A 22,225-nucleotide genomic window follows, 5' to 3' on the forward strand; every position below is an offset into this window, starting at 1 on the left:
TGTCCTTATTTTACTTACCAACCATGAACAAAAAATGATGACCAAGTTAAATTGAGCACCAAATTGCTAACTTCAAATGCCAGTGGCTGCATTCGAAATCAAATACTTCTTCTATTATATAGCTAGTAGGCGAAAAACATTAATGTGGCAAAAGCCGTGTGTCCGAATTCACAGTATTCATAAAAGATTAGGCAAAAAGTAGCCTACCTGGATGACCTACTTCTTCCAGCGAGATTCTTAAGTGTACATATGATAGACACTTTACTATCCCAAGAGGCCACGGGAGAGGATTTGGGAATGGCAGAGAAGAGACATAACTGGTAGGTAACGTGATAGTGGCAACATGGCGAATGTCGTACGTCCAGATTGCATTCATTCCACACACATTTATACTATTTAGAATGTCCTTTTTAGCGGTTGTGAAGTAATTACTTATTCAAAATAAGTAGGGTAGACCAGGTACAGTTGGTACACTTTTTGCTTTCACCGTTACCACACCAAAATTATGGGACTGAAAAGAAGTGAAACGAAGTGATTTTTCATATGACATTTCTTTTACTTGTCTACTAAAATATTATTAATAATTAACATCCATAAGTAGGTCATATTTTTCACAATTAGCTCATAAACACAAGAAGCTTTTTTGTTCCAACTGTACCCATGTCGAAAACAGTCAGGTACAGTTGAAACAGTACCCTAGTACAGTTGAGACACCCATCCGGAATGCTGTAAAGCTGCCTAACCAATTCACTACAAATGTAAAATACCTTTAAAAATGAGAATTTAACAGTTTTTATTTCCATTTAGTATTTTATTTTATTATTTTGTTTAGTTAAAAGTAGTCCATTTGTAAAACATTGTGCAGTAATGGCAAACAGTGATACAATATTTAATTTTAGGTCATAAATTTAATATTAACAGTTGAAAAGTTGAGTAACATCATGGGATTATTTTCATTTTTGGATGAATTTACCCTTTAACAAATGAATTTGCTTATGTTGGTTTTTCCTTCAGAAAGGTGCAGGCACTTTATTGTTTATTAACTTTTATAAATTATGATTATATGCTTATATACACAATGGCAATTAACAAATAAAAAGTTAGGTATTGGTGTTAGCTTAGATGAAGGTTAATTTTGATACTAACCATCTTTTGAAATGTTGATAATATCATACCAAACAGAATGGAGTGTTTTAGAGTAAAACAAATCAACTAATCTATTGCTAATACTTATGTTTGTGCTTCTGCTTTCACACCAAAATGATGACACTTCTGGATTATGTCATTATGCACTTGGATGAACCGTGAAGTTGAGTGCACGGGGTGAGGGGGGTGGGTCTGCTGTACAAAATGAGTACCAATAAAATTTGTTATTCTGCCTTCATGTGCTAAATTTGATAATTCCCACTTCTCGTGATTATGAGTTCATCGCATTCAAGTTTCAAAATGGGAGGGTGTTCATGTGCAATTTAAGGAAACTCAAATTTACGATAGTTACAAGAGCATGTGAAGGAAGCATAACTTAAAATAATTGGGGCAGATGTGGCCTAACTAGAAAGTCAGACTTGTAACCCGAAGGTTGCGGGTTCGAGTCTCAGTACTGGCAGGAAATGTAGGTGGTGGGGTGAATGAACAGTGCTCTCTTTCACTCTCGTTATACCCACACCTGAGGTGCCTAACCGGGGTGGAACAAATTCTGAGTATGGGACACCATACTTGGCTACAAATCACTATCATTTTTTATTTTTTTTTAAATAAGACAAATCAAGGAATAAACACACTGTAAAAAACATTCCGTAGTTTTTACAAAATAATTTTGGCAGCAGTGGTTGCCAGAATAATTTTGTAAAAAATACAGAAAAACTGTGTAACCATTTACAGAACAAACTGAAAATTTTACAGTATAAATCTGTAATTTAAGAAAATTTGAATGTAAACCAATAAAGTCAACAATGCACATTACTACTAAAATATGTTTTGTACCTTTAACATATACTGACAAGTATCATAATAATGCAGATGTTAAAAGAGAAAGCCACATGAAGAATCAGAGTTCATCACAAACAGCTTTTCCACAAGTTGAAGTATATATTCTAATATAAAGAAGGTGCAAAGAGTCATTCACGCAAACACAAAACACCATCATGGTAACCCACAACAATTAAATAATGCAATAAACATTCATTAAACAACAGAAGATGTAACATAAAACCCTAATGTACATGACTGATAACAAAAACTATTAAGAAACATGATTATTTAAACAAAATACTTTCAAATGTGGAGTGTCACACAGGGAATTGTGGGAACATCAGTTTACAGATTTTGACTGTAAATTATACATTGATTTTGTAATAATTGTAAAATTTATAGCATTTTACTGTGAAAATTGCATAAATGTCTGGTTAGAGCTTTTACAGTTTTTCCCTGTATATAATACGGGAACTTACTGTTAACCCATTTACAATTTTTTTCTCGTATTGTTTTTACAATATTTTACTGTTAAAATCACATTAATTTTTTACAGTACAGATACAAATCAAGATATATATATATTTATTTTTTTTTATTATTTTTTTTTTTTATTTTTTTTTCTGGGCACAAATTAACACTTTTTGACTTTCTCAGTTTGTAAATTCACTTGGGGTTCAGAGTATTTATTTTTCAGGCAACCGAAACGCCTTTGTCGGCCAAAACGCATACAAGTTTTCAGTTTTTGGTTGAAAACTGTGTCGTGTAAACAGCCCCTAAGTAACTATAAGGTTTTTGGTCAAATAAGGCTACAAATGCGATGATTGTATTTATGTTGGTGTCAAACAATGAGTTTTCAACTTTTTTTTCTCCTTCAAATTAAAATTTTTATTTACATTTTTTTTTTTTTCAACTCTTTTTTTGTATGTTACCTTTTACATTTTTGCACGAATAGTTTCGTTTTATACTGTTGTAATATTTGTAAACAGTGCTGGTTATATTACATAAACTGTAGTCAGTTACTGATTCCAAATTAATTAGTAGACAAATCAAGGAAGAAACAAATTCAACCCTTCAATGACTGTTTTTTTCTTTGAAGAACCAGGGTTCCCTTTTTCTAAAAAAAGCCATGCGTGAGTCATGTAAATAAAATCTTATAACTACATGGGCAATTTTATGAATATAAATTTTTCTAGTTATGCCAAGCTTTAAAAATATTTTATGAGGTATAACTTGTGAGATCCTTATCCATTAACCTGGGTGTCAAAAATGGCTGAAAACCATTAAATTAAAACATGTTTTGTTTGATTAGATTAAAAGAAAACACTTTAAATATTTCTTTAAAAATTCCCCATTTTGAGGCATGTGCTTAAACCAAAGTAGAATTATTTAATAATCAACCTAATGTTCACTTAATTGTAATATATGATTTCGTTAACACGTACAGTAAAGAGACATTAAAAAATGCACTGAATTGTAGAAAGGACTTTATTACATTCGCAAAAACAAAAGCAACTATGAATGTTTGTACGTTCATAAAACATTCTTGTAATATAGCCAGGTTTCGGTGAGGTGTTAAGACGAGAAACGTGTTCCTCATTGCTGCAAATAAACATGATCACTGAGATCTAATCAAGGCGTCTACATGTGACCAATGGAAAAGTACAAACAGATTAGGAAATATGGTAATGTTCCAGAAAGTTCAGCTCATTAATGGGGTTTACACCTCATTCAAGTTTAACTTTGTTTGTATGAAATGATCTTTCATTCACAGCTATTTGTAACCTACACTGCTTAAACGTGACACACGTGTCAGAGAAATAATGAAACATGAGTGTCATTTCCTGGGCACAGCAGTTAATGCCAATAATGACAGATTCCTTTACCAAGAAGTTTATATCAGTAGGTCAGCTCAGTGAAAATGAAATGTTTTAGTGGTGTATTGACTTCCAAGAGCCAAAAACAACAGCTATGATATGAGATGATAAAGTTACACAATAAAGGCACAGTGTAAAGATGTGTGGATTCATAAACAATGACTACTATTAATCAGTTGTTGTTTATTACATTTTTTGGAAAGTTTGTTGGGGATTTTATCTACAAAACAACATTTTATGTCAGCCCACGCAGCACGACAAAAACAGTCTAACAGAGCTGTCTTTTGTTATAAGGTCATGAGTATAGACTATAATGTCTTATTATGAGATGTATGTGGTTGACTTTTTGGTTTAATATCTTGAAAGCTCACAAAATGTTATCACTGATGCATGGGGAATACACACACTAAGAATGACTTTGATGCTGCTGGGGCTTTTCTTTCTTAAACAATAAGCGCTTTCACTGGCATCTCCAGGTGAAATGAGGGGATTGTGGGCCGCCATCTGGACGCTGTAGTGACTCAATGTGCAGACAACAGGACAACAGGTTCTCAGCACCTTTCATTTCATTCAAAGTTCAAATACACTATAAGGTTTTTTCCAAAAGGGTTTCAGTAATAACTACATTAAACTTACAGGAAAGAAACATATTTTTTCTTAATTACAAAAATAAAATGAGAAGGAAGTGCAGTGTATAAAATGTATATGCTTGTTGGTCTTTGACAGGGTCGTGAGTTACAGTAAGAGTGAAAGAGTATCAAAGAGGAACCTCCACTTCTATTTTTATGAATTATGAGTTTGAATGTAGTACACTGTAACAGTGGATTATCCAATATGTCATTATCTTGAAAGGTCACAGCTGCTTGCACAAATTTTCAGGCTCTGATCAGGTGTTTTGTCATTATATATATTTTTTTTATTTATTATTATGTATGGAGGAACCATAACTGCCACAAGACACATAGCTATTTTTGTGAAATTATTAAGTTCTGCATTCAAAATAAAGAAGAACATGTTTTCCATTTAAAATAAAGGAGAACCAGTTTTACGGTTTTTAGTTATTTTCGAAGAACTGTGTTAACAGGGATGGTTTTGATAACGTTGGCATTTGTACATAGAAAAAACTTTTCCCGTTTTTAGTACATCATTGTCATGGAAACGTACCCTGAGATTAGGCCTCTATGACAGTTAGCCCACTCTCAACTCTGGTCCTCGAGGTCAACTTTCATGCAGAGTTTAGCTCCTAATCAAACGCACCTGAACAAACTAATCTTCAGGATTACTAGACAGTTAAATCAGGCTCTATAGTGTAGTTGCTAATTTTGATGCTCATTCTCACACATTCACAGAAATACCTTAAAGGTGCCCTAGAACTTCTTTTTAAAAGATGTAATATAAGTCTAAGGTGTCCCCTGAATGTGTCTGTGATTTTTTTTTTATTAATTTTTTTAACTGCCTATTTTGGGGCATCATTAACTATGCACCGATATATAGGTTGCAGCCCCTTTAATTCTCGTGCTCCCCCTCCCCCGGAGCTCACGCTTGCCTTGAACAGCATAAAAAAAGTTCAGACAGCTAATATAACCCTCAAAACCCTTTACAAGATGTTCGTCATGCATGCTGCATGCATACATCGGATCATGTGAGTATAGTATTTATTTGGATGTTTACATTTGATTCTGAATGAGTTTGAGGCTATGCTTCGTGGCTAACGGCTAATGCTACACTGTTGGAGAGATTTATGAAGAATGAAGTTGTGTTTATGCATTATACAGACTGCAAGTGTTTAAAAATGAAAATAACCACATTTAACAGTACATTAGCAACATGCTAACAAAACATTTAGAAAGACAATTTACAAACACCACTAAAAATATCATGTTATCATGGATCATGTCAGTTATTATTGCTCCGTCTGCCATTTTTCACTATTGTTCTTGCTTGCTTACCTAGTCTGATGATTCAGCTGTGCACAGATCCAGACGTTCTGCCCTTGTCTAATGGCTTGATCATGAGCTGGCATATGCAAATATTGGGGGCGTACATATTAATGCTCCCGACTGTTACGTAACAGTCGGTGTTATGTTGAGATTCGCCTGTTCTTCGGAGGTCTTTTAAACAAATGAGATTTATATAAGAGGAGGAAACAATGGAGTTTGAAACTCAGTGTATGTCTTTTCCATGTACTGAACTCTTGTTATTCAACTATGCCAAGGTAAATTCACTATTTAATTCTAGGGCACCTTTAATTCTGCGTTGACAAGTAAGGTGGATAGACTAAACGTAATAGGGGGAGAGCGGTGCACAAAGTAACACTTCGACTTTCTCAGTTTGTGTAAATTCACTTGAGGTTCAGAGTATTTATTTTTCCCACATTAATTTCACATGTCCAGTACAATTATGTGTTTTTGTTTCATTAATACCGTGTACACTTTTTTTCTTGATTTACCCCGAAAGAATGTAAGTAAAATGTGACAACATGCCCCATAGGTGGGGCACATTGTAACATGACCATACAACAGCTTAAAATGTTATCTGATCTAATCAATAAAATATACAAGACAAACTAAAATATTTTGTCAATAAAATACATTTGTTAACTTTTTCATATAAAATAATGACATTTTTTTAATAATTTAAAAAAAAATTTTTTTTTTGCAAAACACAGCTATACAGCATAGTTCAAAACATAATAATAATTAGTAATTTCTGAACATTGACTCTCAGTCTTTATTCACCTTTTTCTCATGGTTTATCAATAGAATTCATAAAGGTATAGAATAGAATAGCTCCATGTGCATGCCATCAGTTTTCGCAGATTCGCGTTTTTGCAGTTTACTCGGACAACGATAGTGTTCAAAAACTTGCACTTTGAAACCCGTTTCCTAAAGTTTGTGTTGTCAGGCCACCGAAACGCTGTTGCCGTGTAAATAAACGGCCAAAACGCATAAAAGTTTTCCATTTTTGGTTGAAAACTGTGTCGTGTAAACAGCTCCTATAAGGTTTTTGGTCAAATAAGGCTACAAATGTGTGTTTTATCTAGCAGTAATTATTTTTATGTTGGTGTCAAGTTTTTCGACTTTTTTCTCCTAATAAAAATTAAAAATTTTATTTACATTTTTTTAACTCCTTTTTTGTATGTTAACTTTTACATTTTTGCACAAATAGTTTTGTTTTATACTGTTGTAATAATTGTAAACAGTGCTGGTTAGATTACATAAACTGTAGTCAGTTACTGATTCCAAATTATTTACAAAAATTGTAGTTAGGAACATAATCCATTACATTAGCCTACACATTTTAGGTAATATTTTTGATCATTTTTAGATTACTTTTGACCTAATGCATTTATCACATTAAATTGAATAGGATAACATATTGTACCATATTGATGTAAAAATACAAAGAGAAAGAAAATATATGCCATTTATAAACAACATGAAGTGCATTAAACATTACATTACATTCGGGGTTTCCCAAACTGGGGTTCAGGAACTGCAGTGGGTTTAATAAATTATGAATGATTTACTGCCATTGTTTGAATAATATGTTATCATGTAATCAGGAAAAAGTAACTGTAGTCTGATTATGTCTAATTACAAGTACTTCATTGTTGGAATCTGATTATGTAATCCAGATTGCATTACTGCTACCTAGAAATGTTTGAAAATAATCAGCATTTAAACAGTTAGTTCACCCAAAAATGAAAATTCTGTCATTAATTACTCACCCTCATGTCGTTCCACACCGTAAGACCTTCGTTCATCTTCAGAACACAAATTAAGACATTTCTGATTAAAACGATGGCTCAGTGAGGACTGCATTGACAGCAAGATAATTAACACTTTCAATGCCCAGAAAGGTACGAAAAACATATTTAAAACAGTTCATGTGACTACAGTGGTTCAACCTTAATGTAATGAAGCAACAAGAATACTTTTTGTGCACCAAAAAAAACAAAATAACAACTTTATTCAACAATATCTAGTGATGGGCGATTTCAGAACACTGCTTCATGAAGCTTCAAAGCTTTACGAATCTTTTGTTTTGAATCAGTGGTTTGGAGAGTGTATCAAACTGCCAAAGTCACGTGAACTATTGAAATTTTGAAACACTTATGATGTAACAAAGCCTCGTTTACTGAAAATCAAGGTTAAGGTAGAACCACTGTAGTCACATGAGCTGTTTTAAATATGTTTTTAGTACCTTTCTGGGCATCTGAAAGTATTAATGATCTTGTTGTCAATGCAGGCCTCACTGAGCCATCGTTTTCATCAAAAATGTCTTAATTTGTGTTCTGAAGATGAACGAAGGTCTTACGAGTGTGGAAAGACATGAAGGTGAGTAATTAATGACATAATTTTAATTTTTGGGTGAACTAACCCTTTAACTAAACAGACTGTAATGATTTACTCTTCAAAGTACAGCGAGGACTTTTATTATGAAATAACAGCTTTACGTTAGTGGTCAATGAGGAAGTAGTTCCTCTGTTATCCTTCACCTTTACTTTTCAAACTATGTGCATGTGACGAGTCATATACGTCTTATTATATAATTACAACTCGAAATAGGCCATATATACTCAATATTATTGTACTACTTAGACTTTGCAATCACACTTGAAAAGGTAAGGCTTCCAGTGAAAGTGACAGCAGAAAACAGACCCTCATGCCTGCTGCGGTGGCGGGCGCTGAACTGATCCGTACGCCGGTGCAATTGTACCGCTATCTGCTGCGCTGCTGCAAACTCCTGCCATCAGCAGCCATGCAAAAACACTACCAACACGCCATCAGACAGGTAACGTTACTTTTATTTAGGTGAAACTAAGTGCTTTTAAAATGAGCAATAATTGTGAAGAATATAACTTAAGGCACTTTCTGCCTGTGTAGATTCACACCTGTTCCGCTGTCAGCTTTCAATGTGACTTTTTTCTTTCAGAGCTACAACAGTCATGCGGATGAGGATGATCCAGAACGGATTCAGATGATCATTCAAAGAGCTATATCCGATGCTGACTGGATATTAACTAAAGTAAGCTTCTTTGGCACCAGAGACAATACTAATTGTCATTATTTGATTGACATTTAATTATTATTTTTTTTATATCTTCCTTCCTAGTACACTAAAAAGAAATGACCACCACCATGGAAAACTACAAAACTGCAAAGGTCATGTTCAGACGTTTGCTTCTAAACACAGCAAAGTGAAACTGAAATCATGCCCACAGGTTGTAGATCACCAAATACTGAATATAAACTTTTACAACAAGTATATCAATCTGTGGTTTTTACTTGATAAGCTTTTATATGAGTCTTTAAAAGAATCCGGTTATGTGTCTGAAAACTTAATGTTTTAAATAAACACAATAAAACAAGGCCCAAACCCTTAGATTGGAATTTTATTCACTCTGAATCAACTGCGGCTCCTGACCGTAAATTTAGGTTGGGTAGATTCTGGGTCTTTGAATTATGCTTCCTTTGCAAAGCCATTAAAATTACTGATGCGCATAAACGTCATATGCTTGCACTTTACATTTCATTTTTATTTTGTACTTTGGAATTGAAGTTAACTTAATATTGTATTTTGTGTTAATAAATGCATTTGTTTCTAATTGTCTATTTAGATTTTTTATTCACCAAACTTTAGTGTGAGATAACAATTGGCAAACCCTTTCAAAGCAACTGAACAACTTACTAACTATTATTATAGTAACAATTTACTAACTGAACAATCTGAAGTCTGTGAAATAGTATTAGTAAATAGTATGTAGTGGGGCAGTTGTGGTTAGAGATTCGGACTTATAACCCGAAGGTTGTGGGTTTGAGTCTCAGTAACAATTTACTAACTGATCAATTTGTAGGTGGGATGTAGGTAGTAAATGAACAGCACTCTCTTCCACTCTCATTACCCACAATTGAGGTGCCCTTGAGCAAGGCACCTAACCCCCAATCACTCCTCGGGCGCCTCAAGAAAAACGGTTGCCCATTGCTCCAGTGTGTGTCACTGTGTGTGTGTTACCTTTCTGAGTATGTGTAGCCATACTTCAGTGTAAAAAAAATCATTTTCAATGTAAAGAAAATCATTTTGTTCTCGCAACAAAGCAGGTATTCTTTTCATTATCATCTGCACCTGGTTATGTAAACTGTTCTGAGATTGTAGGTAATGAGGAAGAATTAGAATAACTGATATCAAAGTGTGTGTGATAGTTTATGTAATGTAAGTCTTTGTCCAGGAATACATTTAATCTCTCTCCTTCCCAGACAAATAACCACTACAGTGATTCTCAGAAATCATTGACTTTATTGCTAGATACTGGAAGATTGCCTGTAAGAATTCATGTTTATGACAGGTCAAATGTGCCAGATACCAATAATTTCATATTAAACCATTCTGTTATCATCATAACATAATTTGCTTACAGTCAATGTAAAGTAAAAGTAAAAGTAAATGCAACAAAAAAAAAAATAGCCTATAATTTTATTTGCATTTTCTTACAGTTAATGTATTATAAAATCAAAACTATTCATCAGTATGTTACTGTGTTTAAAGGTATGTTGATCAACAAACAAGACCTGCACTGCGTGCTTAGTTGTGAAATCCTGCAGTGTGGTTGCAGTGTGACTTTTGTTAGTTGCTTAACAAAAGGATGGAAACTTCATTGCACACTTCAAAATGGAAAGTAGTTAGATCATTTTTTAAGTTTTCATAGCAATGACATCAATTTGCACGACTCGAGGACATGTACAGTCCGTTTGTGGCAATATATTATGTCATTGTTCCTTTTATCAGAGCTGTGCATAATGAAAGTGATCTGAGGACGGATGATGGGAATCCATCGATTGCATTATTTTTTATAATGTTTTTGCAGTTAACCTGTAAACTGGCAGCTTTATTATTAGGAAACAATTAACATAATCAAATAGTTATGTGACTTTCTCATAATGCACACTGTAATGTAACTCTAAATGTAATATTTATTGTTCCTTGTATATAAGGATATATATTTCCATCAATCAAAAGTATCACGTTTCACTCACATTGAAGAGCTTTTAAAATAAAAGAAGAAGTGAGATTTTGTATTCCCCGTGTGAATTTGGGTAATTCATGGAAGTCCTATGGGCAGTGTGGCAACAGAAGAGCTGACTTTTTTTTCCGAATTGCTAATACACACTTCCTAGAGACAATAATACATTTCTGAAAAAAATAAATGCTTTACCATATTCGGCAAACATGCATCTTAAATTGAATTCAAGTTCTACAACTTATGTACAGTAAATACATGAGTGGAATGTAAACTGTAAAAACAAAACATTCACAAATGCAATAATTATGTATTTATCATGAGTTAATTAGAATAAAATCTGTAATATACAAATATATTCTTATTATTTTGTTCATCCATCCATCTGTTCATTAAGAATTTTTTCAAGGAGTAATAATAATCACAAATCCGTTCATTGAGAGTTTTGTCAAGGAGTAATAATAATCACAGATTTGACTCAGAACTGTCCTAATAACCTGTCTGGTGTGGTTATGGTTTCTTTTTTGAAACCATCAAACTGTCAGGGTTTTACCGACATTGCAGTTTGAAGATTCCAGTGTGGGTGTAAGATTATGACATTTGATAGGAACTGTGGTCAGACTGTAATTGGACTGCTGTAACCGTCCCACCCTCCTTGAGGCACAATGGCACAACCAGCACAACTCTTGACCTGCCCTTGCCAACAGTTTGAGTATATAAGCATGTTAAAGTGGGAAAGCCACCGTTACAGACTGAGAAAAGAGCTGCCTCTAGTCCTTGCATCTAGCACTAAGGTAAGAAACTTATCTGTTGTTCAAGAACTGTCATATAATAACAGATATTAAAAGTATATATTTAAAAAATATATATATAATGTATTTTTAATTCATATTAAATCATATTTTCATTTATTTTACAATGCAGGACTTGTTATATACAATATATTGCTTTAAAAATTACAACAACTTCAATTGATGTTCAATTCAGTATTTCAGGAAAATATGGGGAACCAGGCCACTAAAGACAAGAAGAATGCTATACTCAATCAGGTTAAGCCGAATACGGTGAGCAAAACTTTCATTGACATGAAATGCAATGACATAAATGAAATGCAATATTCTTAAGTTCTGTTGGTATGTCTAGCAATGGGAGAACAAGGTAAATCGATGCCCATTTTCCATGCAAGTGAAGAACTACCAGGATGGTTCGTGTCATCAGGATACATTACATCACAAAGCAGTAAAGGTGAACAGATTTTTGAGCCTGTCCCACTGAGATCATTTAATGACTAGCTCTATTTTTTTTACTGTATGTATGTGTAAAGTTTCTCACTGTCTGCTTTTATAGAGTCTCATTTTAAAGTAAATTATATTGGCAGTTGCATGGCATGATGAGTAATACAGGATCAATATGAACTTTTCCCCCTTATCTTTCAGAGCCCGATTTGCATGTCTAATGTTTGTGAAGGCTCTATTATGACTCCAAAGGCTATGACACGCTGTCCCTCCTCCACCTCTCCAAGCTCCAATGACATCCTCATGCAAGCTATTGACTTCATCAATCAGTACTACAAGTCAATTAAAAAGTAAGAAGAACCTTTTATAGACATTGTAATGTACACCTGCACCCGAATATATACATTTTTGGTAGATCAATATGGGTTATAAATGACTGATAGCGTAATCCTGAATAAGTGGTTAGATTATTGTGTACTTTAATGCCAAAATAATAGAAGAGCATGAACTTGCTTAATTCTGAAGACTGTAAAGGGTAGACTATATGACTGAATTATATCTGTTATTTAGCTCAAAAATCGAGGAGCACCTGTCTCGTTTGGAGGAAGTCGCTAAAGAAATAGATGCCACTGGGTCATATCAGCTCACCACAAAAGAACTGGAATTTGGGGCTAAGCAAGCTTGGAGAAATGCACCAAGATGCATTGGCAGAATTCAGTGGGCTAACTTGCAGGTAGTTTCTCTAGTTTGGTCTAAAACGCATATTAAGTGTGCAGTCGTATACTGTAGTTATATTTACATCGTGTCTCGTTTTCCTGTGCAGCTGTTTGATGCACGTAACTGCAGAACTGCTGAAGATATGTTTCAGATGTTGTGCGATCATATTCAGTTTGCTACCAATGGAGGCAACCTGAGGTAAACCAAGAATGTGTTATTTGAGCTTTTCAATAAACCATCCATCTTGATGGCAAATTTGACATGATGCTGTCACTAAAAAGGTATTTATTTTCACAGGTCTGCCATCACGGTGTTTCCTCAAAGAACTGATGTTCAACATGATTTCCGTGTTTGGAATAGTCAGCTCGTACGATACGCTGGCTACAAGATGACAGATGGTACGATAATAGGAGATCCCGGCAGTGTTGACTTCACAGAGGTAGATATTAGTCTGTTTCCTTTATAATAGATATTTTGTGTTTTTGCAATAACTTTTTGGTTAGTTTGTGTATAACAAATGTTTAGTTTATTTATATACAATCAAACCAAAAATTATTCAGACATTTGTGATATTTTTTTACTAGTGGGTGCAGGACACTATAGTTCATTTATGTAAGTGACGATAGCAAAATAAAGTAAATATTTTACCCAAAAATATAAAAAACTGAACAGAATTTGGAACCAAAAATTAATTGCCATGTTTTGCTGAAGTGTTATCTGACATAATTAAGATTAATATTTTCTGACACAGTTTAACTCTGAGATTTTGTCATATTTGTCACATTTTTTTTTTTAATTATAGTGAATAAACTGTATTAATGAATGAAATGTTCAAGGTGTCTGAATAAATTTTGGTTTAACTGTATATATATATTTCTCTAAATTGCTCTTGTTTTATTTTTAAGAGGTCATGTGGTGTGAATACAACTAAATACAATACAACTATTCTTTGATTTAATATGAGGTCATAAAACTTTGTTATAATTATAAAAGATTGTATATATAATATATCCTGTATTAATGCTTTGTCAACTACCCATATTTACACAGATGTGCATCCAGCTTGGGTGGACCCCAAAGTACGGTCTATTTGATGTACTTCCACTGGTGTTACAAGCTAATGGAGAGGACCCTCAAGTTTTTGAAATTCCCCAACATTTAATTTTGGAAGTTAACATGGAGCACCCACAGTAAGTGACATGGGGCTTGTACACCAGCTGGCTGGGACATCATGTTCAATGCTAATTGATTGATAAGAATCTAAACTGTTGCGTTACATCACTATGTATCAGGGCTTCTAGTACAAAGACGCAAAGTCAGACATTCAGTCTAGTAGCAAGTGTGATTTTGAGTCCCATGGTGTTTACCCAGACCACCAGAGCTCTTGACTGAGGCGCTCAGATTTCTGAGATGACTTGCATTCCACTTGATTCTGCAGTAAATCTGTTTGCTTCTTGAACAGAAAGTTATGCAAGGCTTTTCCTTTTAAGAGCTCGTATTAAAAGGACCTTTAAAATCAAACGCTCTTAGGCACTTAAAGATCAGGCTAGAGTGGCAGAGCCATTCAAACCTAAGACAGCCTGTCTCTATGCCACATTCTTCCATCCAGACCTAACAAATGAGTTTAACCAGTGAGGCTAAAAGTCAAAGCAGACTCACTCTAACACTTCACGTTGGAAAGCTACCTAATTAGTTTAGATAAATACTATGTGAATTTGCCTGAAGTGCTGGTTGATGGAGCCAACCATGCAGACCTAGAAGTGTTATGGATTTGCATCAGCAAACTGGATGAAAAGACTGAAATATTGCATTTAGTGACATTGTCAATGGTCTGTTGGAACTGGTAGCTAAATATAAGCCAATGCCTTTGCATGCCAATAAAATTGGATGGTTTCATTCACTTCCTCAGATACGAGTGGTTTAAGGATTTGAAACTCCGCTGGTATGCATTGCCTGCGGTGACCAACATGCTGCTGGAGATTGGTGGTCTTGAATTCCCAGCATGTCCTTTTAACGGTTGGTACATGGGCACTGAGATTGGAGTGAGGGACTTCTGTGATACCCAACGCTACAATGTTCTTGAGGTGCTGCAATATTTCTTACTGCTTGAAATATTTACAGTAGAAAAGAGAAAGTTTAGAGGATCTTTGATACTGATTTTCTTTCATTTTGTTATGTCCTACAGCGGGTTGGCCGCCGAATGGGCTTGGAGACACAAAAACTGTCCTCGCTATGGAAGGACCAGGCCCTGGTGGCCATCAATGTGGCAGTGATGCATAGTTTTCAGGTAAAATGGATTTACAAAGCAAATAAGTGTGAAAGACTTTTGTCAGAGATTGAGGATTTTGTATCAGTGTGTTATTATTTATTTTTTTTTTTCAATTTCGTGAGAAAACCTAGCTATTTTACGAGAATTTGTATGGAAACTTTTAGAATTTGCAATGCTGGGTATTAACTGATTACATGTAAACTGAATTACGTAATCAGATTCCAAAAAATTAAGGACTTTTAATTAGATTATATTACATTTTTAAAATAATTGTAATCAGATTACAGTTACTTTTTTATTGATTACATGATATTCTCACAATAAAAGTAAATTATTCATAATACTACTACTACTTTTATCTTTTAAAGTAACTCCTAACACATTAATTATTATTCAAATTATCACTCAGTGAGTCATTTAATCATGTATTACTGTCTTTGGAAGGCTTTTGTCTTTCAAATACTTTAAAATGTACCAATTCATGTGATTTTATATTTACATGCAATACAGGGATTACCCAACTTTTTGATCAGCTGAACATCTTTGGCCTAAAGTAGACCTGACATTCCCCCTGAGATTTTAAGTTGGGATTATCCTATTCAAGTCAATGTGTTAAACAAGTTAGGTCAAAAGTAATCTGGTAACACTTTACAATAAATTGCATTAGTTAACTACATTAGTTAACATGAACTAATAATGAACTGCTCTTATACAGCATTTATTAATCTTTGTTTATGTTAATTTAAACATTTACTAATACATTATTAAAATCTTGTTAACATTAGTTAATGCACTGTGAACTAACATGAATAAACAATGAACATTAACTAATGTTTAGGAAGATTAGTAAATACAGTAACAAATGTATTGCTCATGGTTAGTTAATGTTTGTTAATACATTAACTAATGTTTAACTAATGAACCTTATTGTAAAGTGTTACCAGTAATCTAAAAGTAATCAAAAAGTAGTCAGATTATATTACCTTAAATGTTTAATGTAATGGATTGTTACTACAATTTTTATGTAATTTGGAACTATATAGAGTTTCCTTTTTAATATATGATTTTTTTATTAAATATTTTATTAAAAACAACAACAACAACTTTTTGTCATAAAATTATTCAAATGCATGCACATCACAGTTATTCTTCACCGGAAAATCAATATATGGGTTAAGATGAAATTTGACCTCTTGTTAAAGTTTTTACACCTTTTTGTCTAACTGACATACAGAAAAATAAGGTCACCATTACTGACCATCATACTGCATCAGAGTCCTTCATTCAGCACATGGAGATGGAAGTGCGTCTGCGCGGAGGCTGTCCAGCCGATTGGGTCTGGCTGGTGCCGCCGATGTCTGGATCCCTAACTCCCGTGTTCCACCAGGAAATGCTGAACTACATCCTGTCACCCTTTTTCTACTATCAGGTATCATCCTAAGTATCTGTTGTGCATTCAGCAGAAAAGCTGCTTTGCTGTAATGTTCTCGAGTCTAGTGGTATGAAGCTGTGAAAAAGTTTTGGGATGTTCTTGCCTTAATGTCACATGTGTTGCCATTTAAAGCCTGATCCGTGGTTGACACACAAGTGGAAGAACAAGAAGAGAAAAGAGAAGAAGCGCACGATCAGCTTCAAAGGATTGATCAGGTACCACAATATCATATTCACACTTCCTCAACCAGAACAATGCAGTGCTGTTCTCTCAGAAGAGATCTGTCTGCAACAATGTAATGAATATTTGAAAGGTTAGCTGTGAACATTTGGTGAGCTGCCAGCATATCTAAAATTCTTGTTTTCTTTTCTCTCTTTTAGAGTAGTGCTCTTCTCTCAGACACTCATTAAATCAGTCCTGGCAAAAAGGGTGCGTTGCACCATTCTCTACGCCACAGAAACAGGGAGATCTCAGATTTTTGCTAAGAAACTGAATGCCATGATGAACTGTGCCTTCAGCTCCAAGGTAAGAGGACCATCACCCTGATTCATAACTCAAATTGAGCACATAATAAAACAGTGAAACTGGGCAATTTCTACCTTAAGGAGCTGTGTCCTTTTAGTTAACACATACATATGTGAAACATTATGTTATTTATACAGGTTGTTTGCATGGAGGACTACAACTTCAGCGAACTTGAGAAGGAAAGTCTCTTAATAGTTGTCACCAGCACCTTCGGCAATGGAGACTGTCCAGGAAATGGAGAGGTGTGGATATATTCATGCACAGTGACCTTATAGTAATATTGTAGTTTAACGAAAGACCGTTATCATCAAAATATTGAATGCAGAATTACAGTATGTCCAAATGAAAAGGTCTTCAAGAAGAAGTCATTTGCTTTTGCAATGATTCATTGTACAATAATCACAAAAGATGATTCTTTCTTCTCCTCTCAGAGTTTCAAGAAGGAGCTTCTCAGTCTGAAAAGCCTCAGAAACAAAGTCAGGTCAGTATTTAAAATCCTCTTCATTTATTTTTTTCTCCACTCCTGTATAGAATATTTTGTTTGAATTGAATTTGAATATTTCTTTCCCCCGCACAGGTTCTGTGTGTTTGGTCTCGGATCTCGAATGTACCCAAACTTCTGTGCGTTCGCTCATGCAGTGGATGATAAGTTTGCAGCACTGGGAGCCGTCCGCGTGTCCTCCACAGGAGAGGGAGATGAGTTGAACGGACAGGAGGAAGCTTTCTCAGCCTGGGCTTCCACTGCTTTTAAGGTCTATAAGAAATATAAGAAATATATATTTTTAAGTAACAAAGTAAACATTGAACATCCGCTGTTTTCAATACTTTGGTGAACGGTAAAATTAATCATGTTTTCTGTAATGTAAAGGATGCATGCAAGGAGTTTAACATTCAAGGGCAGCTTCCAGGCAATGATGGTCTGGCAGATTCCTGGGATCCACAGAAGCACAGAGTTCAGAATGACAGCTGTACACTTGACCGAATCACAGGTACATTTAGTATCATTTTATTTCCTTGAAAAATCATGTCATTGGCCAAAGCTTGATGAAACCTGTAAAAGTGATCAAAATGCAATGCAAAAATGCTATATTGAGAATATTTCTCATTTAAAAAAAAAAAATATATATATATATATATACATATATAATACAGTGCTTTATAGATTATATAGGAATATGGAAATGCTTAGTGACATTTTGAAATTTTAGATTCAAATACGCCATTTAGCAATCATTATAATGAGTATTTAAGAATCAGATTTGCAAGATTTCTTCAGTGATTATTATTATTTGGCTTGCTTTTCCAGCTCTGTCAGCTCTCCATTCTAAAGCTGTGGTTCCCATGAAGCTGAAGAGAAGGCAGAATCTACAGAGCCCGAAGTCAAGGTTTGCTCTTTTCATGCATCTATGTTTTTAATAATAATGATAAATATTATTACATTTTATAGTTTTATTAGTTTTTATTATATTATTATTCTAAGCTTTAATTTTTTTCTGAAACAGGTACCTTTTGTTGTGTGCCTTGTTGTTGTCTCAGAACACAATATTTAACCGTATTTTTTTATTATGTGATCTCAGTCGTTCTACAATATTGTTGGAGATGGAGATGGATGGGAACACTGAGCCCTTAAACTTTGCCCCTGGAGACCATGTGGGTATTTTCCCAGGGAACTCACCTGAATTAGTAGCTGGCATCCTAAAGCATCTGCCCAATGCCCCTCCAATCAACCAGAGCCTTCACTTAGAATTCCTCAGTGATTCCTACCCTGGTACTGAACCATCTAACCTAATTACATAATGAAAGTCTTACACATAATAACATAATGATACCTAATAATGTTGTCTTGCAGATGGTGACAGGTGGCAGAGAGATGAACGAATACCACCGTGTCCTCTTGCCCAAGCTCTTACCTACTATCTTGATGTCACCAGCCCACCCTCACAAAGCCTCCTCCGCAAACTCTCAAAGATGGCTAGGCAGGAAGATCACAGACAGCGCCTGTTGGCACTAGCAAATGTAAGTCTTTGATTTTTGACAGTAGCAGATCTTTCAGAACTAAGGATGAGATTGCACAGAATTTAACAATTTGTTTACTTTGGGAATCTTTTAGTAACTTTAGGGGATAAATATAAAGGAAAGAAATGCATTTCCCATTGCCAAATAATGATGTATTTTTAATAATATTTATATATATATATTTTAAATTCTTATAAAAGGAATATTTACACAGATTCCTGAATGAATGATTCTAATGAGTCGGTTCATTTTATGACTGAGAAAAGTTTGCGTTGTATGTTTTGAGTTTGCTAAAATGAATCAGACTATACTGGTTGCGTTTGATTCACTAAAAAACAACCGACTCATTTGAATAATTCATTAAAGCTTCGGACTATACTGGTCATGCTTTATATGTTTGATTCACTAAAAAAAATGAACCTACTCATTTTATTATTAATGCGGGAATCGAACCACACTGGTTCCGTTAAGTGTTTTTGTTTTGCTAAAAAGAACGTATCTGTCAATCATTACAGGAACACTATCGCGAATGCACGTGCGAGAACCATTAACAGACCCGATGTCATTCGGTTTCAGTAAAAAAATTGGAACCAGTTTAACATTGCATTTTAAGGCAATATACAGCACTATATACCCTAATGTTTTGTGTAAATAAATAATTCATGCTGAAAATCTAAAAAGTAGTGAATATGCTGAAAGTGTTATTGATAATAAAATGCTATACATTTAGTATGTGTTAGAGGCTTCATGACTATGAACCTTGCTGCATATTGATGAAACACAAGCAGAACATCTTTCATTTACAAAAGAATAGTTTCATGAATGCTTATAGCTACTCATCTTTCATAATAAAAAAAGGTCCATTGTGTGCAGTTATCATGAAGTATTTTCATTGGAGTTTATTAGCTAAATACATACTAATACATCCCTCTACTACAGGATTTCCAGGTTTACACAACATGGAAGGAGTTCCACAAACCCACCTTCCTTGAGCTGCTAGAGGAGTTTTCCTCTGTGGAACTTTCTGCTGTCTTTCTCCTCAGCCAGCTGCCTCTACTGAAGCCACGGCTCTACTCCATCAGCTCCTCCCCAGACCTCCACCCTCAGGAGATCCACCTCACTGTGGCAGTGGTCAGCTATCACACACAGGGTAAAATAAACCATATTATTCCCAAAGATACTGTGATCATTTATTAGCTGATACCTGAACAGTGGAACTTTCTACTAGACGTAAACTTCTAGAATCATTGAAGAAATGTATCTTTTGTTCTGCTCTGTTTAGAGGGAAAAGGTCCACTGCATTTTGGTCTCTGTAGTACCTGGCTCAATACCATCAAAGAAGGAGACATGGTGCCATGTTTCATCCATAGGTACCCTTCATTTCACATTCTCAAGATGTTCCTGAGAGAGAAATGCAATGCAATGTTTTTTTTTTTCTGGTCATAATTAACTAACTTGTTGTGCAACAATTCCAGATCTGATGGGTTCCACCTTCCATCCGACCCTAGTGCTCCCTGTATACTTGTGGGAGTTGGAAGCGGCATTGCTCCCTTCCGCGGCTTTTGGCAACAGGGATTCCATGACAAGAAAAAAACAGGTATTGAATTTTAGCCCTTATCACATTCAAGTAATTTCAAACAGTCCACTGAAATGGGCTTGTCTCAAGTTGTGTTATTTCTCCAAGGTCTGAAAGGGAATCCGATGACACTTGTGTTCGGCTGTCGCAGTTCAGATACTGATCATCTTTACAAAGAAGAGACTCTGGACATGAGAGATAATGGCACTCTAAGCAGTATCACAACAGCTTACTCTAGGCAGACTGGACAACCCAAGGTAGACAAACTTGTCACAACTGTAGTAATATCTATCCATCTATAAAAAAATAAAAAAATATGAATAATTACTTTTAGTCAGATCTAAAAATGATTCTGGAGGTCACCTTGTAGACATTCTTACTCTGCATTTGTTTTTGGACTCTTGGTCCAGGTTTATGTCCAAGATATCTTGCGAGAGCAATTGAATGATGAGGTCTTTGAGGTCCTGCACCATAATTCAGGACATCTGTACATCTGTGGAGGCATGAACATGGCTCATGATGTGGCTGCCACTATCCAGGAAATCTTAGTCAGCCGGCTGGGAATCACTCTTACTCAGGCTGAGGAATATCTGTCAAGGCTCAAGGTGAACCTTCAGCATGTTGACATTTTATAGCTGCTTTAGATAATGTCTTACAGTATTTATGTTCCTATGAAGGCTCAGTTGCCCTGAAATGGTGAATTGTTTACAGTCTGTAATGATATACGGTCAATAATTTTAGTTATGCTTTTTGTTCACAGAATGAAAAGCGGTACCATGAGGATATCTTCGGATCCTAGTGGTCGAGATCACCTTTACCATCTTGATCTTTTCACTACTCAAACACACCAAAAAGGGGGGAATTTTAATCTTTTTTTTATATTCATACAGCTTCCAAAATAATGCCAAAACCTCTTTCCTAAGAGGACAGAATCTGTCAAATAAACCACAAATATGCACTGGAAACATAATAAAACATCACCCCAGCAGCAGCCATTTATTAAATTGCCATACACAACTCTGATCATCAGTAACTTGTGGAATGTACAGATCTTTTTGAACATTTTATTTCCTGCTTGTAAATAAACAGTATTTTTGATTGTCTTTGGGAAAGTTGACCTGCACTTTGTTATATATAGGCTAACTAATTGCAGGAGAAATTCTTTTGAAGCAATAGTTGCCATGCTCAAGGACACAACAGGAATCACCTCTATCTGCGGACTGACCTTTTGAAGAAAAAGTTGATGTACATGTCACAAATTTGCTTATTTAATTATTGACCTACAAATTGTGCAACATACTAAAAAGTATTTATATTTCTTGGATTTAACTTTCTGTTTATGTCTGTGCTTAACTTTGAATGCCACATTTTCAGTGTAGTCTCAGTCTTTTATACATGCCAAACCATGAGGCTACCTTCAATTCAATGTTTTTATACTCTCATGTGGCTTATACTTTATTATATAATTACCTGTCATAGTGTTATTTATTAAGTGTTGTGTAAATCTGTAAATGGATGTTTATGGTAAATACTGCGTTTTATAATAAAGCCTTGATACTATCAAAAACACGGTATGTAGTTTGTTT

General features: G+C 34.7%; 2 protein-coding genes across 2 annotated transcripts; both read left to right on the forward strand.

Moving 5' to 3' along the window:
- Nucleotides 1-8,257: 8,257 nt before the first annotated feature.
- On the forward strand, nt 8,258-9,459 carry lyrm9 (LYR motif containing 9). Its single transcript, XM_048161920.1, has 3 exons — nt 8,258-8,645; nt 8,787-8,879; nt 8,967-9,459. The coding sequence occupies exons 1-3, from the start codon at nt 8,517-8,519 to the stop codon at nt 8,982-8,984; spliced, it is 240 nt and encodes a 79-aa protein (XP_048017877.1). The 5' UTR covers nt 8,258-8,516; the 3' UTR covers nt 8,985-9,459.
- Nucleotides 9,460-11,490: 2,031 nt separating this feature from the next.
- On the forward strand, nt 11,491-22,206 carry nos2b (nitric oxide synthase 2b, inducible). The gene is made up of 26 exons (XM_048161916.1): nt 11,491-11,663; nt 11,857-11,933; nt 12,013-12,114; nt 12,306-12,454; nt 12,675-12,837; nt 12,928-13,019; nt 13,119-13,260; nt 13,872-14,011; nt 14,731-14,905; nt 15,007-15,108; nt 16,325-16,519; nt 16,655-16,737; nt 16,903-17,047; nt 17,185-17,289; nt 17,479-17,528; nt 17,625-17,799; nt 17,916-18,036; nt 18,354-18,432; nt 18,625-18,815; nt 18,897-19,063; nt 20,003-20,213; nt 20,346-20,433; nt 20,539-20,660; nt 20,748-20,896; nt 21,050-21,244; nt 21,400-22,206. Exons 2-26 carry the CDS (start codon nt 11,871-11,873, stop codon nt 21,436-21,438), a joined length of 3,243 nt encoding a protein of 1,080 aa, XP_048017873.1. The 5' UTR covers nt 11,491-11,663; nt 11,857-11,870; the 3' UTR covers nt 21,439-22,206.
- Nucleotides 22,207-22,225: the final 19 nt, after the last annotated feature.

This window comes from Megalobrama amblycephala, linkage group LG16 (genome assembly GCF_018812025.1).
Source record: "Megalobrama amblycephala isolate DHTTF-2021 linkage group LG16, ASM1881202v1, whole genome shotgun sequence".
In the NCBI taxonomy this organism is placed as follows: domain Eukaryota; kingdom Metazoa; phylum Chordata; class Actinopteri; order Cypriniformes; family Xenocyprididae; genus Megalobrama; species Megalobrama amblycephala.

Bases quoted from the DNA above. Each gene is read 5' to 3' on its own strand.
- lyrm9 (XM_048161920.1), top strand. From the start codon at position 8,517: ATGCCTGCTGCGGTGGCGGGCGCTGAACTGATCCGTACGCCGGTGCAA. The intron at 8,646-8,786 runs GTAACGTTACTT...TTTTTCTTTCAG, and splicing joins ACCAACACGCCATCAGACAG to AGCTACAACAGTCATGCGGA.
- nos2b (XM_048161916.1), top strand. From the start codon at position 11,871: ATGGGGAACCAGGCCACTAAAGACAAGAAGAATGCTATACTCAATCAG. The intron at 20,214-20,345 runs GTAAAATAAACC...TGCTCTGTTTAG, and splicing joins GGTCAGCTATCACACACAGG to AGGGAAAAGGTCCACTGCAT. The intron at 20,434-20,538 runs GTACCCTTCATT...CAACAATTCCAG, and splicing joins GTGCCATGTTTCATCCATAG to ATCTGATGGGTTCCACCTTC.